At 38.4% G+C, this 24030-nt stretch overlaps 1 protein-coding gene and 1 long non-coding RNA gene across 2 annotated transcripts in view; one reads left to right on the forward strand and one right to left on the reverse strand.

Moving 5' to 3' along the window:
• CATSPERB (catsper channel auxiliary subunit beta) overlaps window positions 1-24030 on the reverse strand; it is a 125684-nt gene that overhangs the window by 61305 nt on the left and 40349 nt on the right. The window contains exons 6-13 of the mRNA XM_027120355.1: window positions 22562-22711; window positions 16557-16652; window positions 16299-16417; window positions 14949-14981; window positions 9982-10048; window positions 9638-9684; window positions 9079-9231; window positions 7548-7700 (exon numbers count right to left, since the gene is read on the reverse strand). Coding sequence (XP_026976156.1) covers window positions 7548-7700; window positions 9079-9231; window positions 9638-9684; window positions 9982-10048; window positions 14949-14981; window positions 16299-16417; window positions 16557-16652; window positions 22562-22711 — 818 coding nt within the window. The remainder of the gene's footprint in view (window positions 1-7547; window positions 7701-9078; window positions 9232-9637; window positions 9685-9981; window positions 10049-14948; window positions 14982-16298; window positions 16418-16556; window positions 16653-22561; window positions 22712-24030) is intronic.
• On the forward strand, window positions 112-14355 carry LOC113627585 (uncharacterized). The gene is made up of 3 exons (XR_003435617.1): window positions 112-285; window positions 11906-11913; window positions 14344-14355. It is a non-coding gene; the product is annotated as an uncharacterized LOC113627585 (long non-coding RNA).

Consider the following 24030-nt stretch of genomic DNA (forward strand, 5'->3'; position numbering starts at 1 on the left):
GTTTTCATTATGTTCAGGTAGTTTTCTTCTATTTCTAGTCTGTTAACTATTTTTATCTTGAAAGTATGTTGAATTTTGTCAAATGCTCTTTTGTATCAATTGAGATGATGCTGTGATTTTTTTTCTTTCATTCTGTTAATGTGGTGTATTACATTGATCAGTTTCATATGTTGAACCATCTCTGTGTTCTAGGAACAAATCCCACATGGTCACGGTATGTATAATCCTTTTAATGTGCTGCTGAATTCAGTTTCCTAGTATTTTGTTGAGAACTTTTGCATCAGTGTTTTCTAGGGATTTGGTCTCTAGTTTTCCTTTCTTGTAGTATCCTTGTCTGGCTTTGGTATCAGGATAATGGTGGCATCATAGAATGACCTTGGAAGTGTTCCTTCCTCTTCATTTTTTTTGGTATGAGTTTGAGGAGGATTAGTGTTGATTCTTCTTTAAATATAATATTTGGAATAACTCACCAATGAAGCCATCCCATCTTGGGCTTTTCTTTGTTGGGAGGGTTGATTACTGATTCAATCTCCTAACTAGTTATTGGTCTGTTCAGATTTCCATGCCTTCACAATTTAAAAATTAGTAGGTTGTATGTTTCTAGGAATTTACCCATTTCTTCTAGGTTATCCAGTTTGTTTGCATACAACTGTTCATAATATTCTCATATCCTCCTTATTTCTGTGACATCAATTGTAATGTCCCCTCTTTCAATTTTAGTTGTCTTCTTTTTCTTAGTTAATCTAGCTAAGGCTTGTCAATAAAGCAGCTCTTAATTTCATTGCTTTTTTTCCTATTGTTTTTCTATTCTCAATTACATTTATCTCTTCTCTAGTTTTTATTATTTCCTTCCATCTGCTAGCTTTGGTTTGGTGGGTCTTCTTTTTCTAGTTCCTTAAGTCGTAAAATTAGGTTGTTAATTTGAGATTTTTCTTTTTAATATGTGTTTATAGCTATAAACTTCCCTGTTAGTACTGCTATTGCTGCATCCCATAAGTTTTTATTCACAGATTATTTTTTATTTTCTTACTGAAGTATAGTTGATTTACAATATCATGTTAGTTTCAGATGTACAGCACAGCAATTCAGATATATATATATATATATATATATTCTTCAGATTCTCTTTCCTTATAGGTTATTAAAAAACACTGGGTATAGTTCCATGTGCTAGACAGTAAGTCCTTGTTCATCTGTTTTATATATAGTAGTGTATATGTGTTAATCCCAACCTCTTAATTTATCCCTCTCCCCACCCCCTTTTCCCCTTTGGTAACCATAATTTGTTTTCTATGTCTGTGAGTCTCTGTTTTTGAAATAAGTTCACTTGTATCCTTTTTTTTTTTCTTTTCAGATTCCACATGTAAGCGATATTATATGATAGTTATCTTTCTCTGTCTGATTTACTTCACCTAGTATGATAATCTCTAGGTCCATCCATGTTACTGCAAATGGCATTATTTCATTATTTTTTATGGCTGAGTAGTATTTTATTGTGTATATATACACCACATCTTCTTTATTCATTCATCTGTTGATGGAAATTTAGCTTGCTTCCACATCTTAGCTATTGTAAATAGTGCTGCAATATGTCTTGTTTTCATTTTAACTTTCTCAAGGTATTTTATGATTTCCCTTATGACTACCTCTTTGACTCAGTGGTTGTTTAAGAATGTGTTAATTTCCACATACTTGTGGATTTTCCAGTTTTCCTTCTGTTGACTTCTAGTTTCATTCCACTGTGATTGGAAAATATACTTTGTATAATTTCAATCTTTTTAAGTGTGTTGAGACTTGTTTTGTGGCCTCACATATGATCTTTCCTACAGAATGTTCTGTGTGTATTTGAGAAGAATTTATTCTGCAGTTGCTGGGTGCAGTATTCTGATCACATCGGTTAGGTGCAATTGGTCTACAGTGTTGTTCATGTCTTGTTTCCTTATTTATCTTCTGTCTGATTGTTCTATCTATTATTGAAAGTGGAGTATGACGTCTCTTACGATTATGTTGCTATCTATTTCTCCCTTCATTCTTTCAAAGTTTGCTTCATATTTATATTCAAAGTTTGCTCTGATGTTTCATGCATAAATATTTATAATGGTTATATCTTCTTGGTGAACTGACCTTTTATTCTTATATAATGTCTTTGTCTCTTGCAATGATTTCTGACTTAAAGTCTATTTTGTATGATTACAAAACAGTATAGCCATCCCTGCTCTTTTGGATGCCATTTGCATGAAATATTTTTTCAACCTTTTCGTTTTCAGCCTATGTCCTCAGATCTAAAGTGAGTCTCTTGTAGACAGAATATAATTGCATCCTGTGTTTTTTTTTAAATCAGTTCAGCTAATTTATGTCTTTTGATTGGGATATTTAGTCTATTTAAATGTAAAATAATTACTGACAGGGAAGGATTTACTATTACCATTTTGTTTATTGTTTCGTATGTCTTGTAGCTTTTTGTCCCTCCTTTCCTCTCTTACTATCTTCCTTTGTGTTTTTTGGGGTTTTTTTTGTAGTGACATGCTTTGGTTTCCTTCTTGTGTTCTTGTGTATATATTCCACATATATATTTTTCTTTGTAGTTACCACTGCAATTACATAAAATATTACATTCTATTTTTTTGTTTTGTTTTGTTTTTGTTTTTGTTTTTGTTTGTGGTACGTGGGCCTCTCACTGTTGTGGCCTCTCCCATTGCGGAGCACAGGCTCTGGACGCGCAGGCTCAGCGGCCATGGCTCACGGGCCCAGCTGCTTCATGGTATGTGGGATCTTCCCAGACCCGGGCACGAACCTGTGTCCCCTGCATCGGCAGGCAGACTCTCAACCACTGCACCACCAGGGAAGCCCACATTCTATTTTTAATCTGATAACAACTTAACGTCAACTGCATACAAAATCACCTCCTATACAGCTCCACCCCCACACTTTACGTTATTGATGTCATAAATTACATGCTTTTATATTATATACTTGTTAACATATTTATAGTTGTTAAAATATTTTTCTCATGTAAATCCTATACAAGAATTAAAAGTGAACTTACGCACCAAAATAACATTAATACAAGTTACTGTATTTGTCCATGTTTTTATATTACTGCAAAACTTTTTATTTTCATGTGACTTCATGTTGCTATCTAGCATCCTTTAGTTTTGTCTTGAAGGACTCTTTTCAGCAGTTTTTTTGCAGAGCAAGTATAGTTGTAATGAACTCCTTCAGCTTTAGTTTACCTGGGAAAAATCTTAATTTCCCCTTCATTTTGGAATGACAGTTTACCAAATACAGTATTCTTTTTTTTTTTTTTTTTTGCAGTACGTGGGCCTCTCACTGTTGTGGCCTCTCCCGTTGTGGAGCACAGGCTCTGGACACACAGGCTCAGTGGCCATGGCTCACGGGCCCAGCCGCTCCGCGGCATGTGGGATCCTCCCAGACCGGGGCACGAACCTGTGTCCCCTGCATCAGCAGGTGGACTCTCAACCACTGCGCCACCAGGGAAGCCCTACAGTATTCTTGATTGACAGTTTTTTGTGTTTTTTTTCCCTTTCAGCACTTTGAATATATCATCCCACTCCCTCCTGGCTTGCACTGCTTCTGCTGAGAAATCCACTGATAATTTTATGAAAGTTCCCTTGTATGTGACAAAGTCACTTTTCTCTTGCTGCTTACAAGATCCTGTCTCTGACTTTTGACAGTTTGATTATAATGTGTCTCAGTGTTGGTCTCTTTGGACTTATTCTGATTGGAATTTCTTTAATGTGTATGTCCATTTTCCCCCTCAAATTTGAGAAGTGTTTGACCATTATTTCTTTAAATAAGCTCTGTGTCCCTTTCTCTCTCTCTCTTCACCTTCTGGGACTCCCATAATTGCATATGTAGGCCCATTTGATAGTATCTGTAAATTCCTGAGGTTCTCTTCACTTTTCTTCATTCTTTTTTCTTTTTGCTCCTCTGACTTGATGATTTCAAATAACCTCTCTTCAATTTGCTGATTCTTTCTTCTGCTTGATCTAGTCTGCTGTTAAACTTGTCTAGTGAGCTTTTCAGTTCAGTTATTGTATTTTTCAGTTCCGGAATTTCTGTTTGACCTTTTCAAATGATTTCTATCTCTTTGTGATATTCTCATTTTGTCCATGCATTATTTTCCTGATTTCACTTAGTTATCTGTGTTCTTCTCTGACTCATTGAGCACCTTTATGACAGTGGTTTTCAATTCTTTATCAGGCATCTCATAGATCTGCATTTCTTTAAGGTCATTTTCTGGAGTTTTATTTTGTTCCTTTGATTGGATCATGTATGCCTGTTTCTTTGCATGCCTTCTGATGTTGCTGTTGTTGTTTTGAGACTTGGGCATCAGATAAAGCAACCACATTTCCAGTTTTTATGGACTGGCTTTATGCAGACCTTTACCAATCTGCCCAGTTAGAGATTCTAGGACCTCTGAAATCCTTTCTGAGGATGTGTCTTCTCTGGCTTGTTCTGTGCTTTTAGTTGTCTCAAATTCCCTAAACTGCTTATCCCTGCTTCTTCTCAGAAGCCCATAAGCTCTTGCCGCCGCTGGCATCTGCCTGCAGAACTGCAATTTTAACATGCTGTAGTGATCATATCTGTTTTCAGCAGTTTCCAAACAAGGCTGCCAGTTCCATCAGTGCTTTGAGTCAAGTGAGACAGATTCCAGTCTGTCAGGCAGCCCCTGGTCTGGCCAGAACACTGGATGCACTGTTAGCTCTTTTGTTTCTGTCCTGAGGGAGACTCCTCGGTGTGGGAAGTTTCCTTCAAGCTGTGCTGCACTAAGCCAAATAGGAGGAGAGGCATGGATATATGTGCAAAATGCTGCAAGTTTTTCTATCCCTTTTGCTGGAATTCCTTCTTGGTTTTAGCTTGGTTTGGGTGCTGTAGCTTCTCAACAGGCCTGTAGAGTTCTTGCAAAGGTATGCTGGTTTGTATATTGCTATCTTTGTGGTTCTGGGGGAAAGTGAGGGTCTGAAACTTCCTAGCTTGCCATCTTGTCAATATTACTCCCCCTTTTCAGCAGTTTCCAAACAATGCTGCATGTTGCATCAGTGTTCTGAGTTAGGCAAGACAGAAACCAGTCCCTTGAGCAGCCCCCAGACAAGCCAGAATGTTGGACACAAGGCCCACTCTTCTGTCTCTCTTCCAAGGGAGGATCCCTGGTGTGGGAGGTTTCTTCCTGGTTGTGCCATGCCAGATTGAATGGGGGCAGGACAGATGGGCAAACACTGCAAATTTTCCCACCCCTTTGATAGAATCCTTTTTTGGTTTTATGTTGGTCTGGGTGCTGCAGCTTCTCAACTGGTCTCTAAAGTTCTTGTAAAGGTACTCTGATCTGTATATTGTTGCTAACTCAGTGTCTCTGTGGAAGGGCAATGGCCTGAAGCTTCTTAGTCTGCCATCTTGCTGATCCAGAATTCTTCTTTTTAATGAAGGTGAAGTTCTCTTTTTCTTTTATGGTTATTGTTTTTTTGGGGTTTTTTTTTGCGGTACACAGTCCTCTCACTGCTGTGGGCTCTCCCATTGTGGAGCACAGGCTCCGGACACGCAGGCTCAGCGGCCATGGCTCATGGGCCCAGCCGCTCCGCGGCATGTGGGATCTTCCTGGACCAGGGCACGAACCCGTGTCCTCTGCATCGGCAGGCGGACTCTCAACCACTGTGCCACCAGGGAAGCCCTGTGGTTATTGTTTTTTTAGTCTTGTTTTAAAATGCTTTCCCACACTGAGTTCAGAAAGATATTCATTTCTTTCCCTCTAAAAGTTTTGATATTTAAATTAGTAATCTGTCAGAACTTGAGCTTGATGTATGTTGCAGTGTGGGGATATATTTCAACAGTTTTCATATGTATAACCAAACTTCCCATCCCATTTTGAGCAGTCTCTTATTTCCCCCTGTGATGTCACTTTGGCCTCTATCAATATTCTAGATTTGCATGGGTCTACTTGTGGGCTATTTTATCCCATTGGTCAATTTGTGTATTCCTGGCCCAAAACTGCATTACCAAAATTATTACAACTTTTAAAATAGTGTTAATATCTGGTAATACAAGTCCCTCCTTCTTATTCTTCTTCAGAAGTGTCTTGGTTACTCTTGGTCTTTTGTTTTTCCATGTATAATTATTTTTTTTCTTTTTGCTTTACTTAAAAAAATTTTTAATTGAGGTATAATTGACATATACCATATATATTTTAGACTCAACTTAAACTCCACAACAAATCTTGGGATTTTGATTAGAGTTGTATTAGATCTACAGATTAATTTAAGGAAGAATTGGTATTATAAGTCAAGTTTTCTTGTCCACAAGCATGTTTATGTTCATTTCTTTATAAAGTTTTAAATGTCCTTCAGTGAAGTTTATAATTTTCTACATATAGGTCTTAGAAATCTTTTCTTAGATTAATTCTTAGGTACTTAGAGTTTTTGTTTGTGGATTTCTGTTTTGTTTTGCTTTGTTTCTGCTATTGTAAATAGTGTCTTAAAAATTGTGTTTTCAAATTTATTGTTGATCATGTGCAGAAATGAAATCGACTTTACCTCCTGCCTAGTTTAACTTTAACTCCCATCTTGTTTTAGTAATTTGTATGCATCTTTTAGATTTTCTATATAGACAATCAGATTTTCTGCAAGTCAATAGATTTTGTTCGCTACTTTTTAAAATTCATGCCTTTGATTTCTTAAGTTTTTTCCTTTGTCTTATTGCATTCCCCTCTGTATGCTTTTTCACTTCTTAATAGTTTCTTGGTAGAACTTCAAGAAACTGTTGTATTGTGGTTAATACAACCCCCTGCCTTTTCCACAGTTGAATGTGGAAAAGAACATTTGATAATGCTGAACTGGTCACATATTGAATTCATGAGCACAAAGCTCAGGCAATCATACTGGATTACCTTACTCAGTTCATTCTCCCATCTTCCTAGGCAACTATTTTACTCTGTTCTCTCTTTCCTCAACCCCTCAACATTCCTCCTCCATCCTCACTAGTAAACAATAACTTTGATTTTTGTTGAGAAAATAGAAGATAAATTCCCACAACTTCCATTACCATAGCTACCAACCTACCTACCAGCTTCTGAACCCGAAAACCCTTCCTTCCTCCCGTTACTATAGAACAACTGTCTGTGCTCCTAAGGCCAATCTCTCCACTAGTTCATAGACCTCATCTCCTCTCACCTCTTTAGAAATGTCACTCCAGAAATTTCTTTCCTCTCTTTCCTGCATCGTCAGCTTTTCCTCTCTACCAAATAAGTCCCATAAGCACACAACGTAATTCCTCCTATCTTTAAAAAAACTCTTCTTTTGACCTTTCTTTCTTCAAACACTGCCACAATTCCCTGCTCCACTTTTCAGCAAAACTTTGCAAAATATTTGTTTGTATTCACTGTCACTAATTCCTCTCTTCTCATTCTCTCTTCATCAGGCTTTCCACCTCCCTGACCATCAGAGCAACCCTGTTCTTTACTTGATGTATAACCACTCAGCATAGAGCAAGTGAATGATTTACATCTATACTAGAGTGTGAAGTTTCATACACACCTGATTACCATAAGCATACAGAAAATGGCTTCGTGGGTGGAATGTCATTCCAACAGGAGAAGAGAATGATGAAGGAAAAAAGAAAATTGGAAATTTTTGTATTAATCTTGGTTTGTTGTTTTTTAGGATCCTCACAGAGACAGTGGTATTTTTCTAGAAATAGATAAACAAAGCAGGAGCAAATCATAAGAATTTTTCCACCAATAGTACTAGTCTATGTTACAATTTTTAGAGTTTCCTGTTACTTGGATTTGGATTAAGATAGCAACAAAACACTTAACACAGCATAGAACTGGAAGGATTAGCAACTATTGGTATCTCTTTACTCTGCCTCCCCCCACCATACATGTCCACTTTATAGATGTTGAACATGAAGTAAAGGAGATTAAATAATTTTCCCATTTATTATTTAATAATAATAATTTAATTAATAATAATTTAATTATTATTATTAAATAATAAATGTCATGGGGGGATTTATTGTAGAATCATTACTGAACTCAACAGACTCCAAGGCCCATGCTCATAACTATAATGTCAAACTACTTTTTAAAAGTGTGGATGCCTAGGCCACACTCCACTCCAATTCTGTCAGATCATGATTTTGAAGGGGATCAGCATATGCACCCCCAAGGCATGCCACTTTGGTATAAAGATTATTTTAAGCTGAAGATATTTGAGATTCAAGAGATGCAGACAAAATCCTTCCCTTATCTGACGAAAAGCAGCAACTTCTGGGATAAAAGGCTGCCATTAATTCCTCTTCAGAGCAGATCTACTCCCAGAAGGCAGAATGTGAACAAAACCTACCCCAAATCCCTTCTCCAGGGGAGTTTCATGGCCCTGAAGGAGACGGAAAGACCACGCATACCTGTACAAACAAACATCACAAACTTCCTTACCTCCTGTTTGTTCTCCTGTAAACCATTATCTTTTCATTTGTTTTCCCTTAAGTACCTTTCTCACTCAACCCCTTAAACTATTAAGATGGCATATAACCTCCAAATTTTAACTACCTTTTGAATTACTCATCACTGACTTTCACTCGCATGTATGGGCCCTGCATGCATAAAGAAATTGTTTTCTTTTCTCCTGTTAATCTGTCTTTTGTCAGTTTAATTTGCAGGGCCCCTAAAACTGAACATAAGAGGGCAGAGGAAAATTATTTTCTTTCTCCCCTAAAATCATGAGGGTAGGGCTAGTTCCACTTTTTGTTCATTTAAACTAACCATTCTACAGACACTTAAATTTATATAGACCAAACTCAGCTTACATTCTCCTGAAGAATAAGCAAAGAAGCATTACTACACAAACGGCTCTGTATTTTCCATTTTCATCAAACTGAATGACAATAAGAGGCAAGACATCTATGAAGTATCAAACTATATTGTTAACCATAAATAATTTCACTGTAGCCAATTTTATCACCTTCTATTGTCAAAGATAAAAAGAACTTGGAAATAAGTTTTGCAAAGGTAAGTTTTCACTATTGTGGTGTCAACAGCAATCACCTCTGGGCTATAAGGCCTACCTGGTTATGGAAGAGGTAGACTCCAGAACTTTGCTCTTGGTCAACAAGAAATGTTACCACAGTTGAAAGAATAGTTTTCATTCCTTTTGAAATGGGGGGTAAGCAAGGTAACCATTCAAGAAATGGTTCTTTACTATAAAAACAAGAGCTTGCCTACAAAAAGACAAAGGAAAAGTTAATGCCATTCTTGAACTAAAGAAGTCCTAATTAGTTCTTGCAGGCAAATAAACTAATGAACTACACTAATTGTGTTGTCATGACTGGCCACAAATAATAGTGATATATCTTTAATACCTGTGTTTCTCTTCTGGGGGATATGAGTCTAGAAAACACTGTAAAGCATCCCTTTCTGGCATGGATTGTTTTTCTAGAACCACTGTGTGGGTCTAGATTTAACATAATTAGCTAATTACCATTAAATCTAAGTACAGGCACCACTGGGAGCAAAGAGTGATTGTTAAGCTTTTGAGTCTAAAAATTGCCATTTTTTAGGTTAATAACAACCTATGAAATCATGCACCATAAAATTTCTTACTTTTTGAAATATTTAATACCATACCTCACTTAGGGTCCTGTTTCTCTCAAAGGTGATAGTAACATAATCAACTATAAAATATAAAGGTACAGAAATTATAAGTAGGATCTATATTTTTAAACGTATCACTAATTAAATGATACAATTAAATTGTATCATTTACAATACAATTTTCTTGCACTTACAACAGGGCATGCCTATTGTGTCAGATTTAAACTAATTTTTCCCCCAGTTTTAGGCCATTAACTTATACAAAACAAACCTATCTTTATATTTAATTCTATTTTTATTTTATTTCATTTTATCTAATCTATATATGCTAGCTATGTTGAAAAAAGCTTATTAATAGTTCTTTAACTAAAATTTACCTTCAAAATGTTCTCTGTTAGCAAAACATCTTTCATTATACCACAGTTTTCCTTTGATGTAGTCAACCTACATAAATAAACAAAAATGTCATTTAGGCAATATGTAGCCTTAAGATGTAAAAATAGAAAAACTTATAAGAAATTTTAAAAGTTCAATAGTTCAGGGATGTGAGGCAAATAAAAAAAGGAAAGCTGTATGCCAGCAAAATAAAAGTTCGTAGAATGAGGACAAGAAACAAGAATATGCTTTTTGAACAACACACAAAAAAGGAATAAAAAGAAATTTCGCATGATTGACATATGTTAGTGGAAGATGCTACTATCCATGAGCTGTCTTTCCGAGGCTCTCAGGAGCTGTTGATCTTTCATTACAGTTAAAATGGGCCACATGCTTATCTTTTATTCTCCTTCAGCTGAGCTAGGTTTAAGGAGACTTCCCAGAGGCCTGACAGCAGCAAGAAGCAATAAGAAAAAAAGCCACAAAATACAGGTTTTGGAAAATTGGTCATACAGGAGAAGCTTCCAAGAAGGCAAGATTATAGATGTTGGATATGAATTATATGCAAGAATTTGAGATGGTTTTGTTATAGGTGTCATTGAAAAAATGTTGCCTGCCATATCAGTAAACAAAGGATGTTGCAGCCATCAAGCCAGTACAGCCACTCCGATGGTGAGCCCTGAGGGAACTCAGGACGGAGACAAATGAGCTGCCCACTGCCAAGCCCTCAGTCACTGCAGCCACCTCCCAAGGATGCACCCTGAGGAGACTCAGGATGACAAAGCACAGGATACTGGCCCCAGATAGCTGAGGTGCACATCAAAGGAATGATTTCAGGGAGCCCAGACTCTTGCATCTTTCCGTACATAGAAAAAGGACTAAATTCCTTAACTTGAGATATCTGGTTTTCTTTAATTAACAGTAATCTTTTGATGTTCTGACTACCTGGTCTTTGTTGCAAAAACTCCTAAATATCCTCCTCCTCCCTTACCTCTTAGGAGTAGTCTCTCAGAGCTATCTGAGAGTCTGTGTCCCAGGCTTATGTCCTCAGTTTTGTCCACTGAATAAAACAACTCAACTTCTAGGTTGTGTGTGTGTGTTTTGTTTTTTTTTTTCGGTACGCGGGCCTCTCACCGTTGTGGCCTCTCCCATCGCGGAGCACAGGCTCCGGACGCGCAGGCTCAGCGGCCATGGCTCACGGGCCCAGCCGCTCCGCGGCGTGTGGGATCTTCCTGGACCGGGGCATGAACCCGTGTCCCCTGCATCGGCAGGCGGACTCTCAACCACTGCGCCACCAGGGAAGCCCTGTGTATTTTTTTGGTCAACATAGGAAGATTCTGACTCTCATATTATTGTTGAGACAAAAGGAAGACCTTCTTACATATTTAAAGACCAGTAATAAAATCTGCATAATCTGTGCATTAAAAGCCTTTAAAATGTTCTAGAATAGATTGTGGTGATGCTTGCACAACTCTGTGAATATACTAAAGGCCATTGAATTGTACACTTTAAGTGGGTGAATTTTATGCTATATGAATTATATATTGATAAAACCACTGAACAAACAAAAAAGCCTTTTAAAATGGAGTGGACAATAATTTATTTGAATTTCAACCTATGGTTTTATATCAATGAGCTTTTGAGTTCTCATGTTAATCTGCAGTTTTTCAGGATGCCATAACTATCATGATTATAGCTGGGCAATTAGTATAGAATCTTTATCGGGCCCTGATTCCTTTTTTACTCTTTAGATCCCTTCTTTTTTTTGTTTTTTCCTACCTGGAATAAAACTCGTAATAGTCCAGTGAATATCCTTGGGGATAATTTAATCTGATCAGGCTAACTTTATTCCAAGGATGAGCTCATGCCCCAGGCCTGATTTAGAGTCACAAAGGTGGGTCAGGAATGAACACATATCCAAGTCAGGTTAATGAGTCGGCGCTGAGGCTTGCTGGAACCACCGGGGAAGAGATACTTTATTCCTGTGGGGAGTGCTAAACTGATGGCACATAAACCTGGTGGCTATTCTTACTGACAATTGGAGAAAACCCACTGAGAATGAAGCTAATGTAGAGGAAAACAGACTCAAATGCTGAGAAGACAGGGTTGGACGGACATCTGTTAGGCACTAAATCCAGTCATGTCTGGAAGCTGGATTCATTCACTCCTTGAATTCCCTGTTCACATGAGCCAACAACTTCCTCTCCTTTGCTAAAATCAGTTTTAGTTTGGTTTCTGTCATTTGCCTTCAGAAGTTTCTGACTATCTGTCTGGGGAGAAAACCCAGCTTTTTTTTTTTTTTTTTTTAAAGTTGCTACTTTGATTCGTGAACCGGGCTGAGGTTTTTCTTATGTAATGTTATTTAATCACTTCACCTCTAAGAGGTAGATATTGTCATGCCCATTTTAAAATGAAGAAATTGAGGCCCAGAGAGGTATATGACTGCTCAAAGTTCCATGCTGCATGGCTACTAAGCTCATCCAAGATTGGACTCCTGTCCATCTTCATTTATTCACTCATGGATTCTGCAAATATTTATTGAGACAGCCTATCTACAAGGCAGTCTAATAATAGCATACAATAGTAAATAGGATAGTTCTTGACACGAAACCTAAAGTCTGGTGAGGTTAGTCAGAGGGCTCAACGGATAAAATAGGGTGACAAATGACAGCAATTGGTATTGAGAGGTTTGAGACTGCATACTGCACTCAATATACATTGAGTATAGATGTATCACAGATTTTGCCTCACGCCAAGTTCCCAATTTAGGGCCTTTGCACCTCTGTCTGGACATATTTTGTCGAAATCATTTCTTCAAATCATTTGAGTTTCTGCTTAAATTTCACCTCCTTGGAGAGGCCTGCTATAATCACCATGCTTAAATACAATATTATCTTCCCTTCACTTTCTACTTCTCTTCCTGCTTTAATTTCAATAAACCCTTGTTACTCTCTACAATCATATTCTGCATATATTTGTGTACTTGTTCATGGTCTAGCTCCCTCAGGAGAATGGGAAGCTACAGGAGAGTCAGGACTTTATCTGTCTTGCTCACTATGGAATCTTCTTTGTCTAAATAAGTCTGGCTCAACAAACATCTGTTGAATAGATGAATAAGTGAATGAATAAATCACCAAGTATTAACTCCTTCAAATTCCTGGCTGGACAGCCACATACACCCCATTCTTACTATCCTTCCTTCAATCATTTTAGAAGATGTCTTTCCCAAAGGTAAATCCCTATACTTTTAAGAATAAGTTCACTTCCCCCTTTCTTTCCCCTGCCACACGACCTCACTATCTTTGGGACACTTGTAGTTCCCCTCTCCCTCATCACTACCAGAAACCCCTGTGTTTTGCTGAAACATTTTAGCTCACGAGGATTTATTTTAATATCCTTGTGAACGGTAAAAACCTCTATGAAGGGCAATTTGTGATTGTCTTTTAATATTGCACAAGCATTTACTCCTTGATGTGTGAATCCAAGTTCCAGGAATGTATTGTACTGATATACCCAGACATGTACAAACTTGTTCGGTATAAATTATTAATGGCAGCATTGTTTGTAATACAAAAGCAAAAGATTAGAAAACTACCCAAGTATCCATCAATAGGAGACAGGCTAAGTAAACTCTGGTTAAGTTCACACAACGGAATATTTGCAGCTATAAAAAAAAGAAGGGCAGGCTTAGGTCTCGTAAAAAGCACAAACAAGGTTCCTGTCTCACTTACAGCTTACATTTCTAGGTCTGTCTTTATTTCTGGCATCCCACTCCTTCACGGGAGTCTCTGGATAGTAAGCTCTCCTGATGCCTTATCTGTGACAATTTCTTTTCTTCACCCTCATTCTTGAATGTTATAGTTTAGCTAGGTTTGGAATTCTCTCTTGACAGTTTTCCCCTTTGCTCTTTCTGATGTAAATCACTTTTGCCTACCTGACCTTCCCAGTTCTCAGCTTCACGTTTCTTCCAATCAATACAGCAAGAAGTCAGTTCCTTTTGTTTCCTGAGAAATAAGTGCCCCTTTGCTTTAGACAGTGTGAGTGAGTGTGCGTGTGTATGCACAGGTGGGTGTGTGTCCACAGGCCTGTATGAGGACAGGATGGGGAGGAGACATGGCAAAAGGCTAGAAATGCTCATAATTTTGTTGTGCTTTCCAAACTAAAGCATGCTTATATGTTGATGGGAATGACTTAGTTGAATCTCAGAACTTGACCTCATAACAGAGAGGGGAGATAACTGATGGAACAAAATCCAGAATCAGAGCTGTAGAATCAGAGTTTACATGGTACTTGTATCAAATTAGAAAGAGTGCCCCGGGACTTCCCTGGTGGTGCAGTGGTTAAGAAACTGCCTGCCAAGGCAGGGGACACGGGTTCTGAGCCCTGATGCAGGAAGATCCCACATGCTGCTGCGGAGCAACTAAAGCCCGTGCGCCACAACTACTGAAGCCCGCGTGCCTGGAGCCTGTGCTCCGCAACAAGAGAAGCCACCGCATGAGAAGCCCGCGCGCAGCAACAAAGACTCAGTGCAGCCAAAGATAAATAAATAAAATAAATAAATTTATAAAAAAAAAAAAAGAAAGATAAGGTAGGCACAGACCCACACGGGGGTGGGGGGTAAGCGGATTGGGGAGTCAAGTGTTAGCCATATTTCTGCTCTCACTATCTTTTCAGCTGGGTGTCCTTGTGCAGAACGCACTGAACAACCACAGCAATCCTGGACAGAACATATAAAGATGGGATGGGGACCACCTCAGAGACAAAGAGGGGGCATTTCCTCCTTTGAAACAGAAGGGGGTATCATTGCTTAATGGTTACTGGAAATACATCTTTTTAGTTCAAACTGTAAATAATATTATAGTATCAGCAATAATAATCTATATTATGAATTCTTGTCTTGTACCTCATCTCTTAGGTCACCAAGGAAACATATCTTTTAACCAACCCTTGGAAATTGAAAGCTTCTTACCCTTTCGAAACCACAAAAGTCTGCCCTTGAAAACTAGAAGAAAGAAAAAAAGGAATTTTAATCTTTGCTTGTAAATCGGAAGGCATAACAAAACAGCAATTTAAATTATACTAAAGGAGATGACGTTTTTTACATCCCAGCAGTTAGGAGTATCAAACACTAAAACCAGCTTCTTAAGTAGTTTGCAGGGTATCTTGGAGATTTCCCCCTCAGTCTTTGCCTTGTTCCACCATTTGATTAATTTATTTATACTTTAACTTAATTCCAGAAAGGATTTGAGTTCAAAACCCCACCTTTTAATGATTTAAATGGAGGAGTTAAGAAGTGTATAGGAAGAAACTAGGTCGGCCACCGACTGGGGTTTAGGAAGGCACATCCTTATCCCACTATTTTCTCCATGGCCACTCTGTCTTCTGCCCAGCCCAGTGCAGCTCCTCGACCAGGCCCTCAGGATGTACAGCCCACACCTAACTCTCTGTGCTTTGACCTCAGGTCACTGCTCCTGGCTGTTTCAACTCTCTTCTTTAGCAACCACATGATAAGCACATAAAAGGCCAGATCTATTAGTTGTCTGAGCAACAAATGATACTTTCTTAGAGATAATGAGGAAGAAGGAAGGTTGTGAATATTTGTAAACCTGAAAAAAGGTAATAATTACCATGTATAAGAAATAACTACTTCTTAACCAATACAATCATCCCTTCTACACTTCCCCAATCTTTTCTCCTACTGTTCCTAAGTCTTTATTACTGTTCTTATTTCTGTTGAGGTAATTTTGAGAGCTATTTATTAACATATTTAAGAATTGATTTTCCTTCTCTCAATCCCAAAACTTACTTTTAATTACTTTATTTATTTATTAATTAATGTCTCTTTTCAATGCCTTATTTTGGAGCAGATGGGAATGACAAAGCAGAAGCTGAGGAAGTGCTTTAAAACAAAAAACATGGTATCGAAGCTTTGATACAGCCAGTTAAGAATAAAAAGAGAAAACTCATCAGAAGGACATAATTTTAATTTATGTTATTTTGTAATATTATATCTGGCTTTATGTACCTTAAAGCATTTTGGGAACATATATGACTATTTATAAGTATATAGGGTATTTTCTATATGAATTATTTGAAACGCCTCATAAATTTGTATAGCAATAAAGCTAGCACCATTTCCAAATGATGTATTCAACACTATAAGGCAAAGGAAAATGTCACTATATTACGCTCTTACGTTTTTTAAAAGGAAGAAGCATTTTAGTTCTAAGATACACCACACATAACTCAAGTATCCACTATTTCTACTTTATGTCACAGAAGATATTTAAGGTTATTAGTTACAGAGCAATTCACCTACCATTAAGACAGAGGAGGATGGATAGCGAAGATCTCCACTTATAAAAAGACCCAAAGAGGTGAGGATAACTAAAAAATGATTTGTTAAAACCATATCCACCATGGAAAGCTCTGTGCGTTCTAAAGGAAGAAATCATACCATGGGTTAAAAAGTAAGGAAAAAGTGACGTCATCAGCAAAGCAAAGACATTTCATAAATATCCATCAAGTGTTGATGTAAAGGAAATGCTGACGATGAAGGCACTGTTAGAGGAATTACCTTCTCCAACTTGGGAAGAGACCATGTCTGTCAGGTTATACCATGTGGTATCATCATAATTCCAAAATCCAGAAAAGCTGAGGCCTATGTAAACACCTACCATGAGAGAAAAGGGAAATTAAGGCAACACAACTTTGCAAAGTGAATAACCAACTCCTAAGGTGCTAGGTCTTTAGTGGGCAGCGCCTGCATCTGCCCCACCTTCCAGCTCACTCTCCACCCCTGCCTCAACTCCCCTCCTTCAGTTTGAATCTCACGTCCCCCAGCACTGGAAGATAAAGTAACTTGGGTTACACCACAGGAGTTTAGCCAACCATCTAATTATTAAGGATTTTGTTTTGTATTGAAGGGGATCAGAATATGCCACCCTCAGAATATGGCACTTTGGCAGAAGGATTATTTTGAGCTGGAGGCAACTGAGAATCAACTGATGCAGGAAGAGTTCTGTGCCTCCCCTTGCCTGCCTAAAAGCAGGGCATTTTCTAACCACCTCACTCTGTATCAGGAAGAGAAGAGAGAGCAATCTTATCACCAGAGACAGGGAGTTGACACCAAGATGAGTTTGCATAAACAGACTTTACTAAAATAACTCTTATCTCCCATTAGTCCACCCACATATTTCCTTGTCACTTCTCCACAGTTTCTTGTCCCTTGAGGCCTAGACCCCTTTCCTTTGTTAAGATGGTACATAAGTCCCCAAGTTTAACCACTTCTTTGAATTTCTTTTCTGTGAACTCTTGTGAATATAAATATTAATAAAAATTGCATGTCTTTTCTCCTGCTAATGTCTTGGTTAATTGGTAGGCCCCCAATCATAACCTAAGAGGGTACAGGAAGAGCTTTTCCTCCCTGAGAATATCCTTCTAAGCAAAAATATGTTCCTATTTCAAGAATATAATTATAGTCAACAGTACAAAAACTCCAAAGAAGAAAATTAAAATGTGAACCCCAAGAGGGAAGAAACTATGTTTGATTTACTTATAAAGTGATTTACTTTAATATTTGTGATTTTAAAAATAGAAAAAAAACCTGTTAATATGAGAATACTAAACCTATTAAAACTTATGAGAACTTATTAAAAGGAGGCTGAGCATGTTGGAAATAGTGAAAGCGCTTTGCTCCTTGGTCTCACCTTTCCTTGGCCATAGCTAGGAATGCTTAGAGTCTTTTGTGTTTTATTTACTTTTTAAATGCTTACCTAGTTTTTTTTTTTTAATATTTGTTCTTTGGTTTTATTTATTTATTTATTTGGCTCTGCCACCCACACAGCACACGGAATCTTAGTTCCCCCACCAGGGATCGAACCCACGTTCCCTACAGTAGAAGCGCGGAGTCTTAGCCACTGGACCGCCAGGGAAGTTCCGAGTCTTTTGTGTTTTAAATGCAGAACATTAATCTGAAGTCTAGTCAACAGGCATAACTGTGGGGGTGGTGGAGGGTAGAGGGAGCCTGAAGAGAGTTGATAATCCAATGCACATGCTTTGTTTCCAAAAGATGAATGTAGGATCAATCGTATTGTGAAGTGTGTGTTTTAACTCCCAGCTCTTTTCTGTGTAGGGAAAGATGTAGAAGGAAATGTTATCATCATCCACTTTTTCCAGAAAGAGGAAAGCTAAAGACAAGCTTGTGCCTTTCTAAGCATGAAATCTAGTTCTGCAGATAACACTACACTATATTCTAAGTGGGGATGATTATAGGTATCCAGCATATCACATGACCGGATTCCTGCAGAGTCTAGAAATATTTAATGGAGCAGTAAGCAGTAAAATAAATGCTTTATTCTGGTTGATATTTTAGCCTGAAATTAAGTTATAGGCCACTCTCTATGACACACTGGCCACAATTGCATCCCAGGGTTACAGAAGCTGATGCAGATTTTGCAAAGATTTTGGATTTTATTCTAACGGGCAAAGGGAAGCCACTGGAATGTCTGAAGCAGGAAAATGATGCGATTTGTTTTACACTTGAGATCACTGTGGTGGCTGTATGGAGGGTGAGTTGTACCGGGTTTAGAAACAGGGAGACCACTTAAGAGGCTGTGAATTAGTCTCGTGGAAAACCAGTGCTGACTTGACAAAGATTTTAGCAGAGGAGAGAAGTGGTCACACTGAGGATAGACACTGGATGTGGCATCGTCCTGGAATGCCATCAGAGTAAGAACAGTCAAGAGTGTACGCTAGATTTTATTTTTGAGTAATTGGATATGAATTGGGATGAAGAATACTGGAGGAGAACAGATTTTAGAGGGAGATGAATCAAGAGTTCTGGCTTGGACTTGTTATAGCTGAGAGGCATCAAGGGGAATTGTAAAACAGACAACTGAATATAGAAATTTAGCTTCAAGGAAGTGGTCAGCACCAGAAATACAAATTCAGGGATCATTAGCCTGAAGGTGGCATTATTACCAGAGGACTGGATTAAGTTTCCCAGAGAGAATCTGGTTACATAAGGAAGGAGAGTCGAGGACAAAGCCCCATTTCATCGACACTTCAGAGGTCACAACAAAAGAGCAGGCTTAGAAAACTAAGGAGTGATCAATGAGGTAAGATAAATGTAACTGAAGGTGGTGTCAAGAACCCAAGAGAATAAAGTGTTTTGAGGAGAAATAAAGTGGTTAACTGTGTCAAATTCTGCTGGGAGGGAAAGCAGAATGAGGATAAAGAATTGGCTGTTGGAATCAGCAACATGGAGATCACAGGTGATCTTGGGAAGAATTGTTTCAGAACAGTGATGGCAACAATCCGATACGCAGTGAAACGAAGATAAAATGGGAGGTGGAAAATGTAGCACCACCTACAATAAATTCTTCCCATACATTTTGTCTGAAGGAGAACAGAGGGATGAGGGATAGTGGTAAAGTGAGATAAATGAAGATTTTGGCTAAGATGGGGGATTTTAGGGTATGTTTGTATGCTAATGCCTCTAAGTCAGTAAAGAGGGAAAGCATGATGATACGGGACAGAAAGGTGAGAACTGCGGGACAGATGCAGGAGCGAGGTTCTCCAGATGGCTGGGGAGAATGGGATGCAGGACACGAGGGGTGAGGAGTGGCCTTTGGTAGCAGCAGAGACACTTCTCACGATGCAACAGGCAAGAAGGCAAAGCACGCAAGTACAAAGGCAAGTAGGATGGCAGATGCGCACAGGAGCGATGATGGAGTGCCTTGCGATCAGTCTTAGTCTTCTACATCAAGTATTAAAGGCACAGCTGAGACCGGAGAAGGAAAGGAGGTGAGGTAGAGTGTTTGAGGAGTGGGAAGAGGTGTGACAAGGTCATTTTGCAGAGTGGGAAAATAAACATACCAGGGAAGAGAGATAAGATTTCTGGGCAGTGCTGAGTACCCACTTGGGACTTGTGATCATGAATTTATAGTGAGACCACTTCGTGGAATTTTAAAGTGAGACTGGTATGCAACTTTTTTCTAGTAATATTCTGCTATTCCAGTGGCATAGAGGTGGTTTTAAGGAGAGTTGGGATTGTGCAGGCAAAGAAGTTACAGAAGTATTTATAAGGAGAGACTATGAAAATTATGGTGAAAAAGTTAAGGATGTTGAGGAGTGAAAAAAGTGGTAGAAACAACATATTGAAGTCTCCATGAAATCATGAAATCAAAGAGATGTCAGAGTGTGAGTACTAGGGTGAGTACTAGGGTAGAAAGAATAGAAGGTAGTGGGCAGAGCGTGAGATGGTTGTAGTGAAGATTTTGGAGACAGTAACATCAGAGACAACAAGGTCAAGAAAATGACCACAGAAGTAAGATGGGGGAAAGATCATTGGAGGAGAGGAGGTCGTGAAAGCATGGGTCCATATGGGTGGTGAAATCACCAAACATAGTGACAAAAATAAGGTGCAGAGGAAGGCAGGGGTCCAGACGCTAAACTCATCCATGAGTGTGAGTGATGGGAAGGTCATCATAGGCTGCCAACCAAGAAGAGTTAGAGGGAGTAAAGTTTGAGTTCAAAGGAACTAGGCATTCTGAATGAGAAGACAGGAGTAATTATTAATAAGTAGCCCTTAAGGAACAAGGACAATGCCCCTTGAGACTCAGGCATGTGACATGTGAGAGGGCCGCAGGGGAAAGAATGTTAACTGGGAGTGGCCAGATTATTCTTTATGGCAAGAAAGTTAAGGGACCATTCTGAGAAACGATTAGTAGTACAGGGGAATTTGCTGATGACAGACCACAAATTCCAATAAATGGATTTGGGTAGATGGAGAGGGACAGAAGTTTGGGTGAATTTAAAGGAAGTCCAGAACAGTATGTGGGATAGAGTAACCATAAGTGACCTGGAGACTTAGGTTTCTGGTGGTGACATAGAACTGGGTGAGAGTCATGATGGCGTTAGGAGTGTCACAGAGGAGAAAGGTGGGTAATAAGTCGAAACTGGAACACACGGGGCTCCTCGATACCTGTTCCCACCATTAACTCCATGTGGGATGAAACACAGTGTGTGGACAAACCAGGGCCTCATAAAGAAACTGCTAGTTAGGCTTGATACTGTGGGAACTTACTTTCTGCTTCAGCGCAGTGGGGGCCAGTTGGGGGAAAAGGTGGTTTCATCTAAAAACAGGTTTCCAAACTGTTTCTTTTCTTGAGACGTTGAAGCGATCGGGTGAGTGAGACCCCAAGGAGTTGAGACTGCCCCTTCTCTCCTATGACTCTCAGGGGTGTGGCAGGATGCAGAGACTGACTCTTTTCCTGTGACTCACAAAAGTAAGGCAGGTTTGGACCGAGAGGAGGAGGGGGCCCTAGCCTGGCATCCGTGGAACAAAGGTAGAAAAGGAGTTTCCATCTGGTTGAGAGAGAGGAAAAAGAGACACAGGCTCTCTAAACTAATTCAGCACAAGCCGGCACTCCAAGCTAGAGGTATCTAAAAGACTACAAGACATTAGGAATTCAAAGAAATCTGGGGCAAGGCTATCTGTCTATTCCTATACCAGTGCATACTGCTTGAATCTATTACTTTATAATAAGTCATGGTAGGCAACCTATTGTGCTTTTTATTCTTCTTTAAAATTATGCTTGTTATTCATGTTGCTTTATTCTCCCACCTGAATTTTGGGATTGGTTTATCAATTTCCACACACACAAAATACTGCTGTAATTTTGCTTGGACTTGTATCAAACTGATTGATAAACATGGAGAGAATTAACATCTTTACAATACCAGAAGTTCCTGTTCATGAACATAAAATATCTTTTTTGTCTTTTTTTATAGCCTTCATTAAAGTTTTATAATTTCTATACAAAAGGCCTTGCAAGTCGTTTTTTGTTTATTTCTAGGTCCCTATTGGGGTTTATTACTTTCTGAATAGGATTTTTAAAATTATAATCTTTAAGTACTCTCTGGTGGCGTGGTTTTTGTATATTGTTGATACGTTCCTCAATTCCATAGCACTCCCTATTTGTTCTGATAGTCTGTTGATTCTTTTGGATATTTATATAGATACACATATAATCTATGAGTAATAAAATTTTGTTTCTTATCTTTTAATTCTTTTTTTCACTCATATTTATTAGATTTGGGGACTAGGAGTTCATCAATCACCTAAGAAAAACAAACTAGAACAAGATGATTAGTAATTGAAATGTGTAAGGATGCTATTAAATATTACAATAGTAACTGAAAAACACATATGTAACAAATAAAATAATGTGATACCTTAGAACAACTTTACCTATTCACGTATGGCAGGCATAGAAGATGGATTAGAAATGCAGTGAATAATCTCTGGGAGGGAGGAACATATTAACAGAGGGCAGAGTATCAAGGAAATTTGGAGAGACACTAAAGTCACTAGCAACATGGCAAAAGTCACAGAGAAAAAAGTTTATCACACTAGCAAGTAGACAAGGGAAAGTGATGAAGAGTAAGTTCTTAGGTGTTTTTTGGAGACATTTTCACTCCATTATGCCTCTGTGTTTAACTTGTACTGCCAGTTAAACATCACTGTAATAAAATACAAAACACCACCTCCAAATTTGAATAAAGCTGCAAACTTACCATCAAGTGTTGTGTTCATAATGAAGCCAAGTAACACTACATCATTGGCACATGGGCACTTTGCTGTTTTGAGATCTACCACATGTGGATATAATTTACTGATGTCATTTTTTGTCATTATAGTCCCAAGTTTCCACTGAAGAATAGGTTCTGTGGAAATCAAGTTTTGGTGTTTAAGTTGTGGCAGCACTCTTGAAAATAGAACACTACTGTTTTCTTTTTTGTTTTTATCTTTAAAAAGTTTTTTTAAAATTTTTATAAATTGAAATATAGTTGATTTACAATGCTGTCTTAATTACTGTTGTACAGCAAAGTGACTAAGTTATACATATATATACATTCTTTTTCATATTCTTTTCCATTATGGTTTGTCACAGGCTATTGAATATAGTTCTCTGTGTATACAGTAGGACCTTGTTGTTTATTCATTCTAGATATATCAGTTTGCATCTGCTAATCCCAAACTCCCAATCCGTCCCTCTCCCACCCCCCTCCTCCTTGGCAACCAGCAGTCTACTCTCTATGTCCATGATCTGTTTCTTAGATAGGTTCATTTGTGTCATACTTTAGGTTCCACATATAAGTGATATCATGTGATATTTGTCTTTCTCTGTTGGACTTACTTCACTTAGTACAATAATCTCTAGTTGCATCCATGTTGCTGTAATGGCATTATTTCGTTATTTTTTATGGCTGAGTGATATTCCATTGTATATATGTACCACATCTTCTTTATCTGTACATCTGTCAACAGACACTTAGGTTGTTTCCATGTCTTGGCTATTGTGAATAGTGCTGCTATGAACACAGGGGTGCGTGTACCTTTTTGAATTATGGTTTTGTCTGGATATATGCCCAGGAGTGGGACTGCTGAATCATATGGTAGTTCTATTTTTAGTTTTCTGAGGAATTCCCATACTGTTTTCCACAGTGGCTGCACCAACTGACACTCCCACCAACAGTGTAGGAGGGTTCCCTTTTCTCCACACCCTCACCAGAATTTGTTATTCCTAGACTTTTTAATGATGGTCATTCTGACCCACGTGAGGTGGTACCTCATTGTAGTTTTGATTTGCATTTCTCTGATAATTCATAACTGCTTTCTTTTATGGGTTTTAAAGGCACTATGTAAAGGAACTGTTCCATTGTTTTAAAAAATGGGTGTATTACCTCACTTTTCATCAGTTAAAAATAGATTGATTCTTATTTTCCAGAGTAGGAGGAATGAAGTCTAATTTCCTTGAAGGGGGCCTGGCAAGGTCATACTGCAGAAGAGCAGGTGAGGTGGGAGATACTGCTTTGAACATCTTTGGAAAATACAATTGGTCACAGGATCTATCTCTAGAAACGGAGTTGCTGGACCACAGGGTTTGCACATTTATAGCATAGAGAATAACTTCTGCTTTGAGAGGCCACACATTTACTTTCTGTTCACTTTCCCAATCCCATAGAGAGCAGGATATATATAT

Source organism: Aethalodelphis obliquidens, unplaced genomic scaffold, assembly GCF_003676395.1.
Source record: "Aethalodelphis obliquidens isolate GAN/ISIS:26980383/991018 unplaced genomic scaffold, ASM367639v1 scaffold21, whole genome shotgun sequence".
NCBI lineage: Eukaryota > Metazoa > Chordata > Mammalia > Artiodactyla > Delphinidae > Aethalodelphis > Aethalodelphis obliquidens.